The 20,562-nt window shown below is 45.4% G+C and overlaps 1 protein-coding gene across 1 annotated transcript in view; it reads right to left on the reverse strand.

The window, feature by feature from the left end:
• Col23a1 (collagen type XXIII alpha 1 chain) overlaps positions 1–20,562 on the reverse strand; it is a 288,185-nt gene that overhangs the window by 241,364 nt on the left and 26,259 nt on the right. The window contains exon 2 of the mRNA XM_034505846.2: positions 20,403–20,469. Coding sequence (XP_034361737.1) covers positions 20,403–20,469 — 67 coding nt within the window. The remainder of the gene's footprint in view (positions 1–20,402; positions 20,470–20,562) is intronic.

Genomic DNA, 20,562 nt, shown 5'->3' on the forward strand with positions numbered 1-20,562 from the left:
TGAGGCATAAACACAACAGAAATGCACACACGTGTTCCCTGAGAGACGCTCTATCCAAGTGCTATTCATAAGAGCCTTAAGCTGGATGCCGCCCAAACGGCACATGGAAAAGAAATGAACCACCCACAGCTCAAGCAGAACACTGAGCTGAAGATGCACACAAGTTCACATCCCTTGTTGCCTTGCTCTCCTTGCTTCATATAACACCCAGAGGGGCCAAACCACACTATTGTGTGAGATCAATATGATGGGTAATCTTTTAGCATTTAGAATGGGTTAGCACCTATGTAAAAGCCTGGCACATAGCACATCAGTAACCCTAAGGGTAGGAATGAATAGGTGGGGAATATTTAAAGAAGACACTAGACTCTGACCTCTGGCCTTGTGCACACACACATGTAAACATGTACACACATGCACACTCACAAAGGAACACATGGGGGATCCTGGGAGCCTGTACCTGGGTTCTATTCGTAGAAACTCTTCAAGCTGCAAATGCAGTCTATGTTCTTGTCTGAAATGTGTTCCATTAGAGCAAAACATTTTAAAAATTAGTGAGGCAGGCAAACAGGGAAGTGCTAACGGGTTGCCATTACAGAAGCCAGGCCACAGGATGCTAAGAGTGGTCCACAGCCTCAGGAAGACTCAGGCTTGAACTGTGACCTTCACAGGGAGCTGAAGACAAGCCAGGGAACTTGTGCTGAGAAAGCTGAAAACACCAATGTGGGACAAAAATATAGAAAAAATCCAGCTCTGGAGGGAGAACTGGGCAGAGGAGGGGAGGGGAGAAGAGAAGCAGGCTTGGAGGTGGCAGTGGGGTGGAAATGCAAGGGAGACCTGGAGTTCTGATTCTAAGGAGGCGTGGCAAGCAGCATCACTGAAACTAGTAAAATTTGGATCAACTCAGAGTAGCAAGCCAGCCACACATCATATCAGCCATGTATGCTTCTCAGAATTATCCCATTTGAAATTCACCTGAGAAGGAGTTGGGGAGCCCTAAGCATCTATCAGTGGTGGAAGCACATCCCAGAGGCACAAGACAGTAGAGGTACAACAGGCAACATCGGAGCCGGAGAACCCTTGCGAAGATTGGCTTTAGATCTCAGAAGGCCCTGTAGTGGGGCATGCCTAAATGATCTCAGATCAGAAGATCTGAGGTTAGACCAACTCAAGGTCCTGCTGGAGATGAGGAGAGGAGATGTCTGAGTTCTGGAGTTCTCAGCTTAACTGACTTTGGTCCAGCAATAACTCATGTGCATGGCAAAGACTCTGACGTTTCCAATGCATGGTCACAGCCAGGACAGAACAGCAAGATAAAATTAGTTGTCCCTAGAGTGGTGTGTTGTTTGTAGAAGCTGCAAAGTCAGGTCCACTTTGAAAGAGAAGTGGGACTCAAGAGACAGAAAGAAAAAGACAGGTGTGACTAACAGGAAAGGGTACAAAGTCCCCCCTCTTCATTCTTACTTCAGAGATGCATGCACCCCTTTCTGAGAACTTCACAAAACCGAGCCATCCTCCCAGGCTCCTCAAGGTATTTCTATGGAAACAGCAGTTGAAAACTGCAATTCCTGTAAAATTCTTCAAATGAGAATATCACTAGGCAAGGAAACCAGACATTCCCTCCTTGTACCCAGAAAGAGAACTGTCTGAGCCTAGAAATGACAATTTTTCTTGTAAGAACCATACAACTCCAGAAGAACAAATTTGGCAGCTGCTGGTCCAGGAGGGATCCCTAAACATTTTTATCAAGGTGTCCCAGTAGGAAAACAACTGGATTTCTCTCTGGGCCAATCCGATCCAACTGTTCTGTGAGTACAGGGAACTACACATTTGAGTGGTACCCATAAAGATTCCACAGACACCTCCACCCCAAATCATACAAATACAAGGAGTGACCAGGATCTTTAGTCATCTCTCACTTCTGAGCCCGCCAGAGAAGGTACAAGAATGTCACTAGGTTGAATGTCAAACCTACGCCTACACCCATCATCCACACCAGAAGGAAGCCTGTATGAGAAAATCCTTCAGCAATAGAACCAAGCTTGTGTTCGTGAGAGGGTCCATACACAAGGGAAACTTACATGCTATTTGAGCCAGAGAAGCCCCTGCCAATCATCCCTGTATGTCATCACTCAAGGGTTTGCCAAACAATTAGACTAATTAGTGTTCACTCCACACCAGAGCCACCCAGGCTGCTTCAAAGTCCTATATAAACACACACGCACGCACACACACACATGTACGCATGCATGCACACATGCATGCACACGCATGCACCTACCTATCTGCAGAGCATCTACCCACTGAGAATATGCCATGGAATCTCTGATGATACTTTCTAGACGCTGTCTGTCCCCTACTAACGTGTGACTAGAGGGGGCATGGTATTATCTGTGGGTCTTTTCACTAAAGTATTCTTAATGCTTAGAAAGTAACTGGTATCTTATGTCCAAAAAAGTCTGTTGGATAAAATAATAAAAAGTATAATTTGCTTTTGTAAGAAGATTAATAATAATAATAATAAATACATGTATGAAGGGTGCGTGTCACAGCCTATGCCTGGAGGTCAGAGGACAACTTTTGGGACTATGTTTTCTCCTTCTACTGAGTCTTCTGGAGAGTGGACTCAAGTCACCAGACATGAAGGACTGGGCTTAATTCCCAGCACACACCAACAGGATGTGGTGATATACACCTATAATCCCAGTGGTCAGAAGGTGCAGGTTGGAAGATTGGAAATTTAAAGTCACTCTTTGATTTTGTGATTTTAAAGCCAGTCAGGGATATAGGAGACCCTATCTCAAGAAAGTCTGATAGGGACAGTCCAGTCCCTTCTCCACAATGGCTCAATGGCTGCCATGTCCTTCTTTGCTCTCTAAATGGTCCTTTCTATGTGAATCTCACTGCACTTGTGGTCTTAACCTCCAACACTCCTAACATCTTCCTGTGCTGGCCAGCATGCAAGTGGGGTCCAGGCAGCACTCGGGCTACTTCTAAGCAATGAGCAGACAATGGGCCGCTTCAAGCCCATGAGTGTCACAAAGAGAATGGCCTCATGGAGAAAGGTCAAAGAAAGTGCTTAAAAGAACAGGTGGAAAAGCCTTTCTGGAGCATGGAGGAACCCCTGGTGTGAAAGAAAATGGTTTTTAAGGCCCTGCCTGCAGGTCATCTACAAAGCAGTGGAAAGAATCTCAAGTTCAAGGGCTCCCTGGGGAATCCACACTTGCCCTCTACATCTTTGACCTGAAGGGATTCAAGGAGGGGGTGTACTAAAGTCACATATATCAAGGGTCTAAGCAGAAATAATATTGTTTTTGGCAGGGGAGGTAATGACAGGAAAGGGACCCTCTCAGACTGTGCTTAGTTCCAAATATTAGCCTTCCTGGAATGTCATGATGTGCAGGCTCTTCTTCATCTCCCGTGTGCCAAAGATCCCACATACATTTATCTCAGTTCATTCTAAAGACAGCCCATGCCATTCCTATCCCTGGCTATGCATGAGTCAGTAGGGAGGTGAGCTAGACCCTTTTCCTGAGCAGCCTTGGCCATGGGTAGCTCAGATACAATTCAAAGCCTGGCCTGTCTGCACCCAAACCAGATTCCCTTCCCAGATCCCACAGGCTTCAGGACAGACTTGCTGATAGACCTGCCAATGGAAGCTTCAGGCTGAGTCACGTGCACAAGGTCCACATGCAGCCAGCAAGGTGGTCTTAAGATGAATGATCCCACTCATGACAATCATGGGGTTTGGGACTCTCTCAGAGATGCTTATACCGTATCAGGAGAGCCTTACTTTTTTTCTCTTAATCCTCATGCTCAAACTCTATATTAAAAATGTATTTCAGGACCAGTAAGATGGCTCAATAGATAGAGGTGCTTGCAACCAAAACTGACAACCTGCATTTGATCCCCAACACCTACATGTGACAACCTGCATTTGATCCCCAACACCTACATGATAGAAGGAGAAAACTGACTTGTGCATCATGTTCTCTGGCTTCCATGTATGCCCTGCCTCCTACATGCAGTGAACAAACTCCTCAGTCTCTCTCTCTCTCTCTCTCTCTCTCTCTCTCTCTCTCTCTCTCTCTCTCTCTCTCCTTCCTTTCTTTCTTTTTATCACTGGGTATAGCATCAAGAGGTTTCTTACTCTCTACAAGCCTTGCCCCAGTCCCTGCTTCCTGGATTCCCAGATCTGCTATGAGTTCTGGGTGTTGTCCTGGCCTCATTCAAATGAAAAATTTAAAGCATTTTTTTCCTAGAAAAGATATATTCTGCTGGTCAATGTGAGGACCCATAGTTGAGGTTTGGGCAGAGTTGGTTTGCTTTTATCCAACAGGAAAAGAAAAGCTATGCTCATGAGAGCTAACATGGGGCAGAATTTCAAGTTACTCTGAGCAGCCAGCCTGGTGTCTTGGAATGTGGGGCTCCCATGGGAGAACTAATAAAGAGCTAAATGAGCAACCAGTCTCTTTCTATACAGGAGGGCTCCTGTGGGGGAACTGATTATAGCTCAACCTAGCAAATGACACACACCCAAACCTGGTGACCCTTTATTCCTTGGACCATACATTTTACATTTTTCCTTTCTCAGCTTTCTCCTTTCCATTAAAATGCTCTTCACTAATGCACTTAAAGTATTCATGGTTTTCCAAATCCAAAGTCCCCAAATCTACATTCTTCTAAACAAAAACATGGTCAGGGCTAGCACAGCATTACCCCACTCCTGAAACCAACTTCTGTCTTATTTAGGGTTTTACTGCTGTGAACAGACACCATGATCAAGGAAACTCCTACAAGGACAACATTTAATTGAGGCTGGCTTACAGGTTCAGAGATTCTGTCCATTATCATCATAGCAGGAGCATGACAGTATCCAGGCAGACATGGTGCAGGAGGAGCTGAGAGTTCTACATTTTCATCTGAAGGTTGAAGGAGAAGATTGGCTCCCATGTGGTTAGGAGAAGGGTCTCATTGCCCACCACAAAAGTGACACAATTCTTCCAACAAGGCCACACTTATTCCAAAAAAGCCACATCTCCTAATAGTGACACTCCCTGGACCAAACATAGTCAAACCATCACACATACCTTGTATTGATAAATATGTTCATATTTTTCTTTTTCTTTATAAAAATTTAAGATTGATGTGCATTTATTTTTTAATTACCCTCTTAATTATTATTAAGCAGAAGCCTATTTAGTACTTTTAAGGGAAAACACATCATTTTGAGTCCCAGACTGTTGTTTGGAAGCGGCTGTATCTATCAGCAGAGGGTCCCAACTTGACTATATTGTGTAGACCAGGCTGGTCCAGAATTTAGAGATCTGCCTGTTTCGGTCTCCCGTGTCTGTTGTGTTTTAGCTCAGACACTGTGCTACACCTGCATGACATCTATCCCCAGCTCAGAGCTGCACTTTAGCCTGGGAAGAGTCCAGGCTGACTGGTGTCTAAGCCTGCCACCTTAGTTCATGGGTTCTGCTGTCTGGCGTGTAGCCATGTCGGGAGCACAGCTCACCATATGAACCCCTGGAATCACACATGCCAAACCAGCATGCATTTCAGTCCTTGCTGGAACTCTGCAAGGTTTGGAGGGAAAAAAAACAACTTTACTAAGGAACTATTTCTTCCCAACTCCATAGCCTTAAAAGCACAAAACACATTTTTTTTTTTAATCCTGGAATCTGAAATCAATTTTGTTAAAAGTGGGTTCTTGCTACATGTTGGTTCCCCAATGTTGTAGTAACTATTTAATTTCAAACTGGGGGGATTCTACCCCACCTTTGACGATTCCGTTCCCAGATAAAAGACACACAACCTTTATATTTACAATAAGCTTTTACTGCACTGGGGCTGGGCAGATATCTGCCCTCTAAGCTATTGTGTCTACTTCCCTGTCAATAACCCCGAGTTGTAACTTGCCATGCTCCATCTGGGCAGCTCTTACCTCCAGTTGGCCAGCCCTCATGGCCATGTCTTCATAGCTTACCTACCCTATGACAACTTCTCTTCTCTCTACCTTCTGCTCCTCTTTCTTGGTATTCTGCCACAGACCCCAAGCCCAGGAACCAAAAAATCTATGTCTTTCCTGCCCATCTGTAGGTTGTGAGCATCTTTATTCACTAATTAGGGATAGCTTGAGGGGCAATATTACATAGTGTCACTGAGGCCTATGTGAAGATTCTGTTGTCCCTGGGAGTGACCAGGACTTGGGGGCTAGTAATTAGTATTACAATACATAGCAAAAAAATAAATGTCAACAGTAGAAGGGAACATATCTCAGTCCATGATGGCTGCTGCTTCATCCAAAGATGGAAGGCAGACTGAGGGCCCTGAGCCAACAGTGAGGGATTAGGTGGCTCATGTGGGGCCTGCCTCTGCCTCTGCCTCTGCCTCTGCCTCTGCCTCTGCCTCTGCCTCTCTGCCCTTCCTTTGCCCCTCTGCCTCTGTGAGACCACTGGGAGATATTGAGGAAAATAGGAGACACTTGGAAGCTTAGACAGCAAAGGCTGGAACTTGTAGGCAGAGGTGGCCTTAGTTGTGGGGTATTGGTTTTTTTTTTTTTTTTTTTTTTTTCTCTGTGATAAAATATCAGCAAGAATCGACTTAAAGAAATAACTATCTGATCTCACAGTCAGCAGAGTGAGGCAGAACTTTACGGCAGGAGGCTGTTCATCCCATGATGGCTGGGAAGCAAAGGGCAACAAGAACCTCTCCCCCGTGATGACCTCACTTCCTTCTAAAGGTTTCATTTCCTAAAGGTTTTACCTCCCAGGGCACCACGGGCTGATGGCCAAGACTTTAGTATGTGGCTATGGGGGGGCGGGGTACATTCTAATCTGAAATATAGCAGGATGCACCCATGCAGGAGTGCCCGGGGCCAAGGGAGCTCTGATCTCTGCTGTACTCAGGCAGCTAGGAACGGGAACAGAATGAATGCACAGGCCACATGAATGGTGAAGGGTAGAGTAGGCATTTTGGGGGCGGATATCTAAACTGTTTCCCCACAGGGATTACATTTCCACAGCAGAGAGTGGCTAGGAGTCCAACCGGATGTGATTCATTGCTTAGGGACCCTGGCCAGCACCACAAAAAAAAAAATGTGAGTGATTTTTCAATCATTGGCCCCTGGGGCAAACTCAGTAGAACCAAGCTTTGGCCTGAGTGACATCTCGGATGAGCAAGGGCAAAAATTACCACATGCTGGAAGCATGATAAAGAGTCAGGATGAAGACTAGGCACCGAGTCGACTGGCCATGGGAGCAGACAGAGTGCCCACTGATGGCATGCTCCACTGCAGGGCAGTGTGGAAAGTCCAGGACAGTATCAGCCAGGCAGCTTATTCATAGACGTTTTACTGCCTCTTCCTTGCAACAGTCCCTGTGAGACATGTCTCTGTCACTTCACAAATCACATAAACACATTTATAAAATCAACTGAAGTCCATGTGTACAGTAGTGAGAGCTGAGCTGTCCTTCCTCCAGGCCTGGCTCTGCCTTTGAGTGATCACACACCAGAAGTAGCAACAGGCAATGGAGATGGCACTTCTATTTCATTATTGGCTCACAGGTGCTACGGGTAAGGGGTACCCAAAGTGTTGGGGTGTGTGTGTGGGGTCAAACAATCAGGAGTAATCAAGTCTTCTAAAGAAAAGACGAAACATCTCAGGAAACAGGATCAAGCTGTGTCTCGAGGAATGGATCCAGATTCCTCAGTAAGGAAAGGGGAGGTTCTTTTTAATTAAAAATATATATGTGAGTATGTGAGTATGCATGCATTTATGCACATGCATGCATGTGCTTGTGGAGGCTGGAGGAGGGCATGGGATCTCCTGAAGCTAGAGTTACAAGCAGGGTGCCCGGGGGCCGATGGAACTCTAATCTCTGCTGCACTCAGACAGCTAGGAATGGGGACAGAATGAATGCACAGGCTCAATGTGGGTGTTTGTAACCAAACTCCTCCAAGAGCATGTGCTCCTAACTGCTGACCCATCCCTCTAGCCCACAAACATCACTTTTAGTGGATACGTAAGCATCCATGATATTTGGATGCATGCATACACTGAGCAATGACACGAGCAAGATACTTGGCACATTCAGTGCCATTTCTTTCATTGTTCAAAACCCTCTCTGCTTTGAAATAGGGATTAAGTTCTTGCCAATGACAACCATCCCATTGTACAAGGCATGGCCAGACCTGATCCCTCCTGCCCAAATGCAACTTGGTATCTGGGGACAATCTCTCTTCTCTCCCTCTCTACTTTTGTAAGATTCGCCTTTTAAGATACCACATATGAGTTGAGACCACGAGGTACTTGTCCTTCTGTAGCTGGACTATGTTTCTTAGCAAGTTGCCACGTATCCATGTTGGCATGAATAACGGGATCCTGTCCTTTTTAATGGCTGAATGGAATTCTGCTCTGTGTATACACCCCCGCTTTTCTAACCATTCACCCATCTTCCAGTCACCCTTTCATCTCCGATATTGTGAGTCATGTGACAAAGAACACAAAGAAATGCCAAGAAGGTTCCAGGCTCATGGGATGATGGAGAAACTGAGTAGTTCAAAAGGACACAGGAAGAGGGGATGATCTGAGGGATGGGCTCCAGGACAGCTCAGGAAATAAATAGATTGAGAAGTCTCAAGCCATAGAAGCTCGTTAAACCCAAGACTGCCTCACCCACAGCCAGGGGAAGGCTGGAGAGACACAAAGGCCTTGGGTGTCTGCCAGATGTGAGGATGGCATAGCAAGGAAGGGCTCAGTGGATGCCTGGAGGGCAAGAAAAGGGGACTGATGGGCAAGAGAAAGTGCGAGCTCTGGCAGGGTAGAACAGGAGCCATGAGGTAAGGAGTGGGAAGTGAGGTGCTAAGTCAGGTGTGGCCTCACTGGGCCACCGTAGCCACAAATGCAGGCAAGCATTACTCTGTAGGGGGCTGGGAAGTTGTCTTTGGATGAGAGTAAGGTTTCAGTTGGTTGACTTTAGGAACACAGATTGCTCTTTGTAAGTGGGTGGGCCTTCTATCAAACTGAGAATAGAACCAAAAGGCCAAACAAGAGAGAATGCTCCAGAAGAACACCTTCATACTTTATGAATATCACCAGCATTTGGTTCTACAATATGGAGTCTTTGGACTCAAAACAGAATGTGGGTTCTTGTACTCTCCAGCCTGAGTGGGAACTGAAGACCCTGCTTTTCCCCATGATTCAGACACATGGCCCACAGCGGCCTCCTTACCATGTGGAGACTTTAAGGTAAATCTCTTCCCCTCTTTCATTGCTACAGACCTCAACTTAACTCAGCATTCAACTTCAGGATGATGCCAGAGCCACATGTATTTAAAAATCCATCAAAACTTCATTTAGCTGGGCATGGTGGTAAACACCTTTAAGTCCAGCCCTCAGGAGGCAGATGCAGATGAATATCTGAATTTGAGGCCAACATGATCTACAGAGAGAATTCCAGGCTAGCCAAGATCCTGTCTCAAAACAAAAACAAAACCCCAACATTTCAACTTAGCTTTGTGCAGTACGTCCCTCTCTTGAGGACTAGTAAGCACAGCAAGCCACAACCCCTAGACAGCCACGGGACAACAAGGGAAATGCCCGATGGCCTAGGTTGCTAAGTCCTTGACAACCCAGGCTTCGCCATGCTTGTCATCGAGCACTGTGAGCTCCTCTCCTTCTCTGGCATATTTCTTCTGTCCATCATGCTGTGGACCGTGTTTTCAAGGGAGTGTTGAGTACTCTGGATGCATCACAGGAAAATGGCGCCCTTAGATCTTCTTCTGCGGGGACTCATATCACATTTTTTTCTCCATTCTCCTCGTATATGTCTAGCTTTCCTTATTTTGTGGTGTGTGTGTGTGTGTGTGTGTGTGTGTGTGTGTGTGTGTGCACTCTCATGTGTGCCTGTAGTGCTGGACATTCCAACCCCCCCCCCCCCCCGAATGCTGACATGCTTTACTACTGGGCTGTATTCCCAGCTCTTTTAAATTTGTTCTACTGTTTAAAGAAGATCTCATAAAGTTGCCCTGGCTATCTTTGCACTCACTCATTAGCGCGAGCTGGCCTTGAGTTTACAGTCCTCCTGACTCATTGACCCAAGTTTTTTTTAAAAAATTCCTGTTAGAGTTCTACAGAATTTAATAAAATAAATGGGCTCCCTCTGGTGGTCACAAGAAAACCTCCAAATCCCAAAGGTCAGACTCCAGTTGCATGTCTAAGATCTTTATGGTGCTGGGCACACTTGATAATTAATAGACTCGGAGTAGCTAGACAACATCAGGAGAGAAAACTTCTAATTAGCATTTTCCACTCGTCAGTGAATCTACCAATTGGTTTGTAAAACCAAAGCCCCAAACTATGCTCACCACATCTCCTGAATGCAGTCCTGTTTCAGGTCAGGGCAACCTCCCCTCCCCCAACTCCACCGCTGTCCCATTCCCTGCCCCAGGCCTGCAGCTCCTGTGATCTCTGTCTGCTCCCCTACCTGTGCCATGTTTGTGACTCTGTACCACAATCCTGGTGCCTCTGCAGCTGTTCTATCCATCAGTACCCATGACCCTCCTTCACCTCCTCAGGACCTCTTCCCAGAAAAGGCCATTTGCCAGATGTTTCTCAGTGCTTCTCCACAAATCAGGCACCATTCTAGGCTCAGGGAATGCGACCTTGATCAAACTGAGAAGGTGCTGCCCTGAGCACCCTCTTAGGGGCCTCTGTGATGATCCCAGATCTGTAAATCCACTCTATCCTCCTGCCGTTTCTAGGGTCCCCATCTTGAAGATAAACTCCACTCAGACACTTCCGTGGCATCCCGTAGCACACAGCCCCACTTCCTGATAGTCCTCAGCTCACCTTAACTCCCACAGTTGCCTATTTTATCTTGCTCAGGATGTCAGGTCTCAGGGACCTGTGACCTATGCAAGCTGGTTAACATGCCAACCAGTCTTCAAAACTGTATCCAGCTCCCACCTTCCCAAGGAAGGACTCTGCTCTCCACAAACAAACCTGTCTGCATAGATCTGGCCTCTGGCCTGTGGCAATGTCTCCTTGTAATTTCTGTGGGACTTTTCTTAGTACACAAGTTTACTCCATTTTTTAGTTGATTGATTGTACAACTTGAAGCATCTTCTTCTAAGGATGTGCAGAGGTTTCTAACAGTCTTAAAATGTCACCCTAACTAGGACTGAACATATTAATGAGTAAGTAAGCAAATCAGCAAACGGGCTGATGTCTGCGCACAGAAGAGTGTGGGAGATGTGATGACATCATTCTCCAGAGAGTTCCGGCACACACGTTCATGTGCACACACACTAGAGATGAGAGCTCAGCTCAGGGTTGAAGTGTTTACCTAGCATATACAAGGTCCTGGGTTCTATTCCCAGCACCACTGCGGGGATGGAGGAGAGGAAAGCTAATTTAAAGGGCTGGGGGGAGGGGAAGCTCAGAGTCAGATTGCCTGCTCAGCACTCACAAGTCCCTGGATTCAATCTCCAGCACAGAAAAAAAAAATGAAAATTAATGCCCGGCATGGTTGCTCACCCCATAATTCCAGCACTAGCGAAGCTGAGGTGGGAGGCTTGCAAAGTCAGGTTGAGCCGAGATTATACTGGGAGGCTCTGTCTCAGAAAGAGAGAAAAGAGTTCAGTAACTGTAGAACTTGGATACAATGCTCTCCTAGCATGTGTGAGGCCCCGGGTTTAACTTCTAGCACTGACAAGAAGGAAAGAAAGAAAGGGGGAAGGGAGAGGGAGAGAGGGAGGGAAGGTGGGGAAGAGAGGGAGAGAGGGGAGGAAGGAGAGAGGGAGAGAGGGGAGGAAGGAGGGAGGGAGATAGATCAGACCCAAAGATCGCCTTCAGCTCTGTCTACTGTGGTTACATAACACCTTTACAGGCACTCAATCTTTCCATAAATTCAAGTCAACTGGGATTTACCACTCCTGGGGGAATATCTATCTATTTACCTATTTATCTATTTATCTATATTTATCTATTTATCTATTTATCTATCTAATCTATCTATCTATCATTTCAAAAATGTGCCAAATGAACATAATTTCATGTTTGAAGAGTGCAAGCCCCCTTCCCTAAGCTTATTTTTACTCTACATCAATGGAGTGAAAACCAAACCACCAGTGGCTTTACCACTCGTGTTTCACTCAGCAACACTCTCCATAAACTACAGCCAATCTCATGGGCTCAAGTCATTTCCACACCATGTTTGGTGTTTAAAGAGAGTTTACGCTCCACGAGAATTTCCACATGAGTGGGGAATTTCTACCTCTTATGTATCTGTTTGTTTCTTTCTGGAAATGGCTCACCACCCCCTTCCTTCCCCCCACCCACTAACCCCCCCCATGCAGTAAGTCCAGCACACACCATCTGGAGGCCACATGCAGCCTCCCTGCAATACCACACAGCAATGCAGAAAGGCACAGAGAGACAATGACGAAGATTACCACTTTTCCAGAAAGTTCTAAGACTGCCCAGGGCAGGTGGAGTCTAATTAGAAACAAGTCTGAGGGGGCAGAAGTGACAGGCTGTGCTCAGGTCTTCTGAATTCCAGTAGCATCTGACTGAATAGTTTCCAGCCTGTAATTTCTCTTCCTGTCTGTTTCTCTTACTCCTTGGTCACCCGCATTTTCTCACCCATATCCCAGGAGAGCATGCTGGTATAACTGGTCAACCTTTGTTCTTTCTGTCCAGAGCATTCCCAGACAATGTCTGTACCTTCTCTCCCCTCTCCATCCCTGGATGACCACATGGATCTGAGTTCATGACAACCAACAACTCACTCTTGAGGTGTGGGGGAGAGCCTGTCCCCAGGTAATTCTCATGCATTCGTTCCTGACACGATCCCATGAAGTAAGTACCCTGTTTACACACGAAAGACTGAAGCAAGCCCTGTGCACCACACACGTATAATACTAGAACTCAGAAACAGAGGCAAGAAGGCCAGCATCTACTACATAGCAAAACTTAAAGAGGGCAAACAAAGTCCTTGAGTGCCTGAAGTAGAGCTAATTTTTGGCCAAACCCAGAATCTGTCTACTGTCACAATAAGAGCCATCTAGCCATCTGTCCCTGGTGCAAGCCTGGCAGGTCATCTACTGTTTGCCTAGTTGCGTGAATTTTCTCTTGCTCTGGGAACAGAACTCTGATCTTCCTGGGGTAGCTACTCTCCCCCATACCATGTTTCTAGTTGTCAACTCTCCCTCTAGCCACATGTGTGTGTATGTATATGTATGTGTGCACCTGTGTTCATATGTATATATCTGTGTATATGGGTGCACATGTGTTCCTGAGTATGTATGTGCATGCATGTATATATGTGTTCATCTATCTGCATGTGTATATGTATACATGTGTATGTATGTGCATGTATGCGTATGTGGGTGCATGCATGTATATTTGTGTGTATCTATATGCATGTGCATGCATGTGTATGTATGTATGTATGTATGTATGTATGTGCATGAGTATGTGTATACATGCATATGTTCTCCAAATCACTTCCTACAAAGAGACCTTCATGGCCTCATTTCACCTTAAGTACCACTCTCTGAATATAATCTCATTCTGAGGCACAGGGAAGGGTTAAGATTTCAATTATGAATTGAATTGCTCTCACAGTTCAGCCCACAATACCTCCCGGTCTCCAGTCATGGGGCTGCTGAAGGACAGTGCTTATCTGGGGTGGTGCTAATCAGGACTGGCCTACCACAGCCACTGGCAGCCACCTTCCTACAGAGCAAGCACCCTGAGGAAAGGCAGCCTGAGGACAGAGAGAGAAGCTGAGTGATGGGGACAGGCCCTGAGCTCAGGGACACCTGGAACCAGATCCATTTCTGAGCCCTGCAGCTTAGGTACAGGTTTGATATGTTTCCAGTGTTGAATTATTCATGAAGGACGGTCAGAATCTAGTGTTCTCATGCCAAATGAGCAGCGAACAAACCAAGGTGGACCCTGTTTCCAGGACCCACAAGGTGAGCCATGAAGAGTCAAGATTCAAACCCAGGATACTCAGGCTTTAAGGTGCTGGCCCTGAGCCATCCCATGGGAGGAACACTCACTGCATCATGGCTATTCTCAGCCCAGTCCTACAGAGTACACTTCACTGTCAACCTGGTTAACTTCTCCACAAACAGGAGGCATCTGTCCTTCTATCCCAACCATAACGCAGGTGTGAAGCAACTCCTGACTCAGGAAAAGGTTCAGACAAAGCCAAGGAGTCAGATAACAAGATGACATGCAGGCTTTCATTACTCCATTACAGGATGGAGGCAGCTTAGTTTATATTATAGACCTTATAGACTCTATAAAAACACAGGATGGGAAAAACCTCACATGTTCTACGGGGGAAATGGGGTGAGTACATCTCAGGGCATCTCAACACTGTGACAGGATCCTGCTGCTGAATCAAGATGAGGCAGTGCTAACTCCATATGACATGACATGATATGATTTGATATGATATGATATGATATGATATGAAACTAAGATCATATCCAAGAGAAACTGCAAACCCCAAAAGGCAGTACACAGCAATCAACACATGATCCAAAAGTGTCAAAAGCCAGAGAAAGGCTCAATGGCACACAGACATGCCTGGCACATGGAAATTGGCAACATGCATAAATATACATGCTTATATACATATGTATACATACATGTATATGAAGGTAAGCACTATTCTTCCTGGAGTATGTGAAGTGTTATGAGCTGAACTGTAAGAACTCTTCAATGGTATATGTATGTGTATATGTACAAATACATGTATATGCATATGTATATATGTATACGTATACCATATAAACCCAATGTAAGTCAAAAATATGCTAAGAAATGTACTTAACATACATTATCCTCAAAGCATCATAGCTTATGTGCGCTCAGAAAACATAAGCTTTCAAAATTGTGCAAAATCGTCAAACAAAAGTGTATTCAATGATAAAGTTTAAAATGCTTCGTGGATTTTATCAAGTACTGTTTGAGAGTGAAAAACTAGTATGGGAGTATTTTTGTGCTATGGTGAAAGCTGAAAAATTGTAAATAAGCCAGGAATGGTAGTATGAGCCTGTAATCTCAGCTCTTAAGAGACAGAGGCAGAAAGATCAGGAGTTCATGATTGTCCTTGGCTACATAGTGAGTTCAAAGCCAGTCTGGGCTACATGAGACTCTCTCTCTCTCTCTCTCTCTCTCTCTCCCTCCCTCCCTCTCTTTCTCTCTCTCTCTCTCTCTCTCTCTCTCTCTCTCTCGCTCTCTCTCTCTCTCTCTCTCTCTCACTCTCTCTCTCTATATATATATGTATAGATATATAGATGTGTGTGTGTGTGTGTAAATTACCACTGCTGCAGGTTCTTCAGTGCTACAGCTACCAGCCATACATGGTGATTTAAATGAAAACTAGTTAAAAGAAAATAAATCTTAAAATTCAGGTCCTCAGCTGTGCAAGTCACATCTCAAGGGCTCAAAAGTCCTACTGGAGGGATGGAGAGCTAGATTGGGGGAAGAGCACATACTGCTTTTGCAGGGGACCCAAGTTTGTTCCCAGCGCCCTCTTCTGGCCTCCACAGGCACATGCAACTCATGTTCACATCTACCTCCCCACCCCCATAATTAAATAATAAAAGTAAAAATTTTAAAGTGATGTGTGGTTAGTCACAGCCTCACTATCAGATAATGCATACATACAGCATCACAGATGTTCCACAAGGCCAGACTGCCTTTGATCTGTATCAGTGTCTTTGCTGTTGCTGTGATAAAATATTTTGATAAAAACAGCTTAAGAGAAAAAGAGTTTATAGTGGTTCACAGGTTCAGAGGGCTAGAGGCACTCATTCCTGGGAAGCATCAGAGGGTTAGAGGCAGTCATGCCTGGGAAGCATGACACAGGCATGGAGGACCTGATAGCAGGATCAAGAAACTGGATGCTCATATTGATTCTGCACTAAGGATACAGCCAACAGAGAGCAAGTGGGGCCAGACTCTAAAACCTCAAGGCCCACCTCTAGTGATGGACTTCCTCTAGCATGGCTCCACCATCTAAAGGTTCTACAACCTCCCTGAACAGCGCCACCTTCTGGGAAGTGACTGTTTAAACACATGATTCTGTGGGGGACACATCACATTCAAACTACAAGGACATACAGTAACCTGAGAAGGGGCCTCTGAAATGGGGAGGGGATCCAATGTCGGGGAGAGAAGGATTGTGCTCTAGCATAACCTTTTGTAGGACTTCAAATCATTTATTATGCCGTATTTTACTCTCCATTCAAAGACACATATTTTTAAACTTCAACCACATTTAACCTGATCATAGATCCAGAAGGCTAGACAGAGGCTACCAGGATCAGGAAACTGGCTGATCATGAAGGATACTCTTGCAAGATCCTAATCTTAATTATTGCAACCCCCCCATATCTTTGAGATTTTACTTTCTGCATTTTCAACTGCCCACTGTCAACCAAGGTCCAGAAATATTTAATGGAGGATTCCAGAAATCAGTAATGTCAAGCCACACACCATTCTGAGTAGTGCAGCGAAGTCTCCCATCATCCTGCTCCTTTTTAGGATGGACCATCCTGAGTTCATGAACCATCTCTTTGTCCAGTGCATCCGTGCCGTATATGCCATCCCCCTGCTAGTTGCCTAGCAACTATCTCAGGTACCACATTGGTTGTCATGGTACCTCAGTACTGATGTTCCAGGAACCCTTGTTTTAGCATTAGCCTCACAGCACAAGAGCATAAGCTGACAGTATAGACATTTCAAGGAAATCTACAAAATGTTCCCTTTAGATAAAAAGAAAAGAGGATGATAAGACATTTTGAGAAAGAGCCCATTCCGTAACATTTACTATGATATATCTGTTGTATTTAACAGCTGTTGTTTATGCCTAATCTATAAGTCAAACTTTATCATAGGCAGGTGTCTTGCTCAGGTCATTATTACTGTGATAAAACACTATGACCAAAGAAGATTGGGAAGGAAAGGGTTCATTTGGCTTACACTTCCACAGCACTGCTCATCATTAAAGGGAGTCAGGACAGGAATTTAAACAGTGGAGGAGGCAGGAGCTGATGCAGAGACCATGGAGGGGTGCTACTTACTGGCTTGTACTGCCTGCTTTCTTATAGAATCCAGGAGCACCAGCCTAGGGATGATACCACCTACAACGATCTGGGTTCTCCCCCATCAATCACTAATTAAGAAAATGGCTTACAGTTGGATTTTATGGAGTCATTTTCTCCATTGAGTTTACCTCCTTTCAGATAACTCTAGTTTGTATTAAGTTGACATACGACTAGCCGGCACAGCATGTATGTGTAGAAAAAAGTACACTTACATATATAGGTTATGTAAATTGAGCATATGAGGAATTGCACATACATGTATATGATTAGATATTTTCCAAAGCTTCGGACATCCACTAGGGGTCTTGAAGAACATCCTTTACCAGAAAAGGAACTGCTAGGGCTTACAAAGACCCTATTTTCAAATAAGGTCTTATTCCTAGGAACCAAACTCTAAAATTTGAACATATCTTTTTGAGGAAACCAGTCAGATACACTATGTTGTTTTGTAGACGAGGTGACGGTTCAAGAGCCCTTCACCCACCAAAAGCCACAGAGACTATTCAGCACAGACCTGAAAGTCCTCCCACAATAGACCTGGGCATAAGGGATGGGCCATCTTCCTGCTTGAAGCTCACCATGCTGCTCGGTCCCTTCACAGCCAACTCACAACAGGCAATGCTTACAACAGGCAACACACAAAGCACTGCCGTCTCTGGCCCTGTTTATCTGCCTGCTCTCTGCTAAGACCTGACAAAAGATTATACTGTTTCCCTGGGGCATGGGAAGGAGCTGGGTGATGACCTGCCAGTGTCTTAGATCAGATGGGGATCCAAGCTACAGTGGGCCTTCTGAGTCTCCAGAGTCCTAAAGTCTGCAGGGCCCTTTGATCAGAGCTTTGAAGAGAGGGAGCAGACGCAGGCCCTTGGTGCTGCAGTGAAGGGCCTTTTTGGTCTCAGGCAATGCATGCCAGACTACTGAGGCTTTGTGTTCATGAAAGACTCAGAATGTTTAAGTTAGAACTTAGGCTGGGGCGTGACAGGACGTGGACACAGGCAGGCAGTGGGCCTGTGAGACAGTGCTGCTGTATCCCTAGAGTTGCATTAACTGCAGCCATGCAGCCAGCCACCCCCAGGACAACCGAAGCACGTCCCACTCACTGTCTCCTCCTCCTCTTCCTACTCCTCCTCTCCCCATCTCCCTTCCATATTTGAGATTTGTGAACATTCTGTTAGCAAGCCTGGCAGACAAGGGTCTCATTGTAGGCCACATCTGCAAATATCGATAATCAAACTTTTATCTTAGAATTTTTTATTCCACTCCATAAGAGCTTAGAGATCAAAATGCTGGTTGTAAACTATGAAACTATATCTCATGAATGGCTATGCATCCTAGTTTAAAAAACACACTTATAGGGGCTGAGCTCAGTGGTTATGAGTACTTGATACTCTTCCAGAGAACCAGAGGCTTGTTCCCAGCACCCATATCAGATGGCTTATAACCACCTATAACTCTAACCCCAGGAGATCTATTACCTTTTCCTGGCTTCTGCAGGCATCTACACACACACACACACACACACACACACACACACACAAATAAATCTTAAGAAACCCCACACTTGTTCACATAAATCACATGACTATAAAATGGTCCATTGGGACCATTGGGTCCATGGGTCTCTATGGGAGACTGATTCCATAATTCTGTCCATCCCCCTATATGTTGCTTAAGTCCTTTATATAGAATAGCATTGTATTTGCATGCACATTTACATTTCATTTGCATATATATTATATTTGCCTAGGCTATGCACCACTTCCTGCATATTTAAATAATCCTAAGATGACCTGTAACACAAGTAGCCGTTACGTTATAGTTGATAGGAAATGACCTCTTTTTGGCTGACTCCCTGGTTGATCCATAGATGAGAGCTCATGGAGATGGACTAGGCATAATGTAACAGAAAGAATGAAGGAAGAGAAGAAAGATAACTTCATTTTACACATTTTATAAATCATCCAAAAATATTTTCATTTATGGATCTAAATTTTTCCCCATTTAAATAATTTTTTTTTAAAAATTCTAACCCGCAAATGTCACTACCAGCCACATACATTCTTCTTCCTCTTTAGAACCTCAGTGTCGACTAAAGGCTTAATTAAACTCAACCATTAAATCTTCCAGAGTCCAGAGACAGAATTTCCCATCAGATCCACCTTTGCATAGGAAGCCTCTAACCCCAAGACATGAATGGTTTTCTGGGAGCCTTGAAGTGAACTTGCAGATGCTGATGGGGGTTGGTGTTTCAGCTCTTGCCTGTTCTATTCCAGTTACAGAAGCCACCCTCGGAGCTGGGGAGATGGCTGAGTTGATGATGGGCTTGCTTCATAAGCATAGGACCCAGGTTCAGATCCCATGTAAGAAGCTCTGTGGGTTAGCACTCACTGTCATCCCAGTGCTGGGGAAGACAAGAGGGTCCTGGAGCTCCAGGTCAGCCAGCATGGCTCCAAGTTCAATGAGAGACCCTGCCTCAAAAACTAAGGACAGTGTCTGAAGAAGACACCCACCACCAACCTCTGGCCTCCACATACATGTGTATAAACACATGAACACATACACATGCACACCCCCAGAGAAAACCCTTCTAGCACGAGACACATTGCCATGAGCCTCTCCCTCCCTGTGTCATAGCATCCTATGCATGGCACAGTCTAACCTTGACGGCCCAGGTGGCAAGTCTACACTAAACTCTTAGCCAATGGCCACACAGCATTCCATGCTCTCCTTCCCACTCTGCGTCTGAATTTGAGCCACTTAGATGGGGCCCTCAGAAGCCCCGGTTTTATCAGTGGCCCTCCTACTCCACGCCAGCATAACTCGATCACCCGGGTGCCCCAGATCGACTCTTCTGGTACCATCTTCTTTCTCTACCCAAAGGAGCAACAACAAAAACAAGGTGCAGGCTCACCAGTTGTTCCCTTCCTTATCAGAGCTCAGCGCACAGCAATCATGGCACAGTAAGGGGAGCTCCTTCGGGGTCATTCTGAAGACTCGTGTAGAGGCTAGTCCTTTCTCACCACTCTCTTCAAAGCCAGTTTTAAATACTCCCTGAACACCTCAATGCCACTGATCAAAATGCAGCAGCCCATGTGGCTGGAGTCTTTGTCAAACCAACAGGAAAGGTATCAGGATGGTCCCCAGAGGACCCCAGCCTGGACCACCAGACTGTGCTCTTGATTGAGGGTGACCTGAACATTTTACAACCGTATGGCAGAGAGAAGGGCTTGGCCTCCAGAGGTCAGAAGTCATCGAGGATCACTTACCAGGGGGACAGATGCACTCAGAGGGGGCTTCTCGAACTGTCCTGAGCTTGGCGACTCCATCCAACTTCTGAACCGAGAAGACAAAAAGTTGGGGGAGAAGATCAGTTGCAGAACCGGGAAGTGGAAAACTCCACACCGGTGATACTAAATGATCTACAGT

Source organism: Arvicanthis niloticus, chromosome 6, assembly GCF_011762505.2.
Source record: "Arvicanthis niloticus isolate mArvNil1 chromosome 6, mArvNil1.pat.X, whole genome shotgun sequence".
In the NCBI taxonomy this organism is placed as follows: Eukaryota; Metazoa; Chordata; class Mammalia; order Rodentia; family Muridae; genus Arvicanthis; species Arvicanthis niloticus.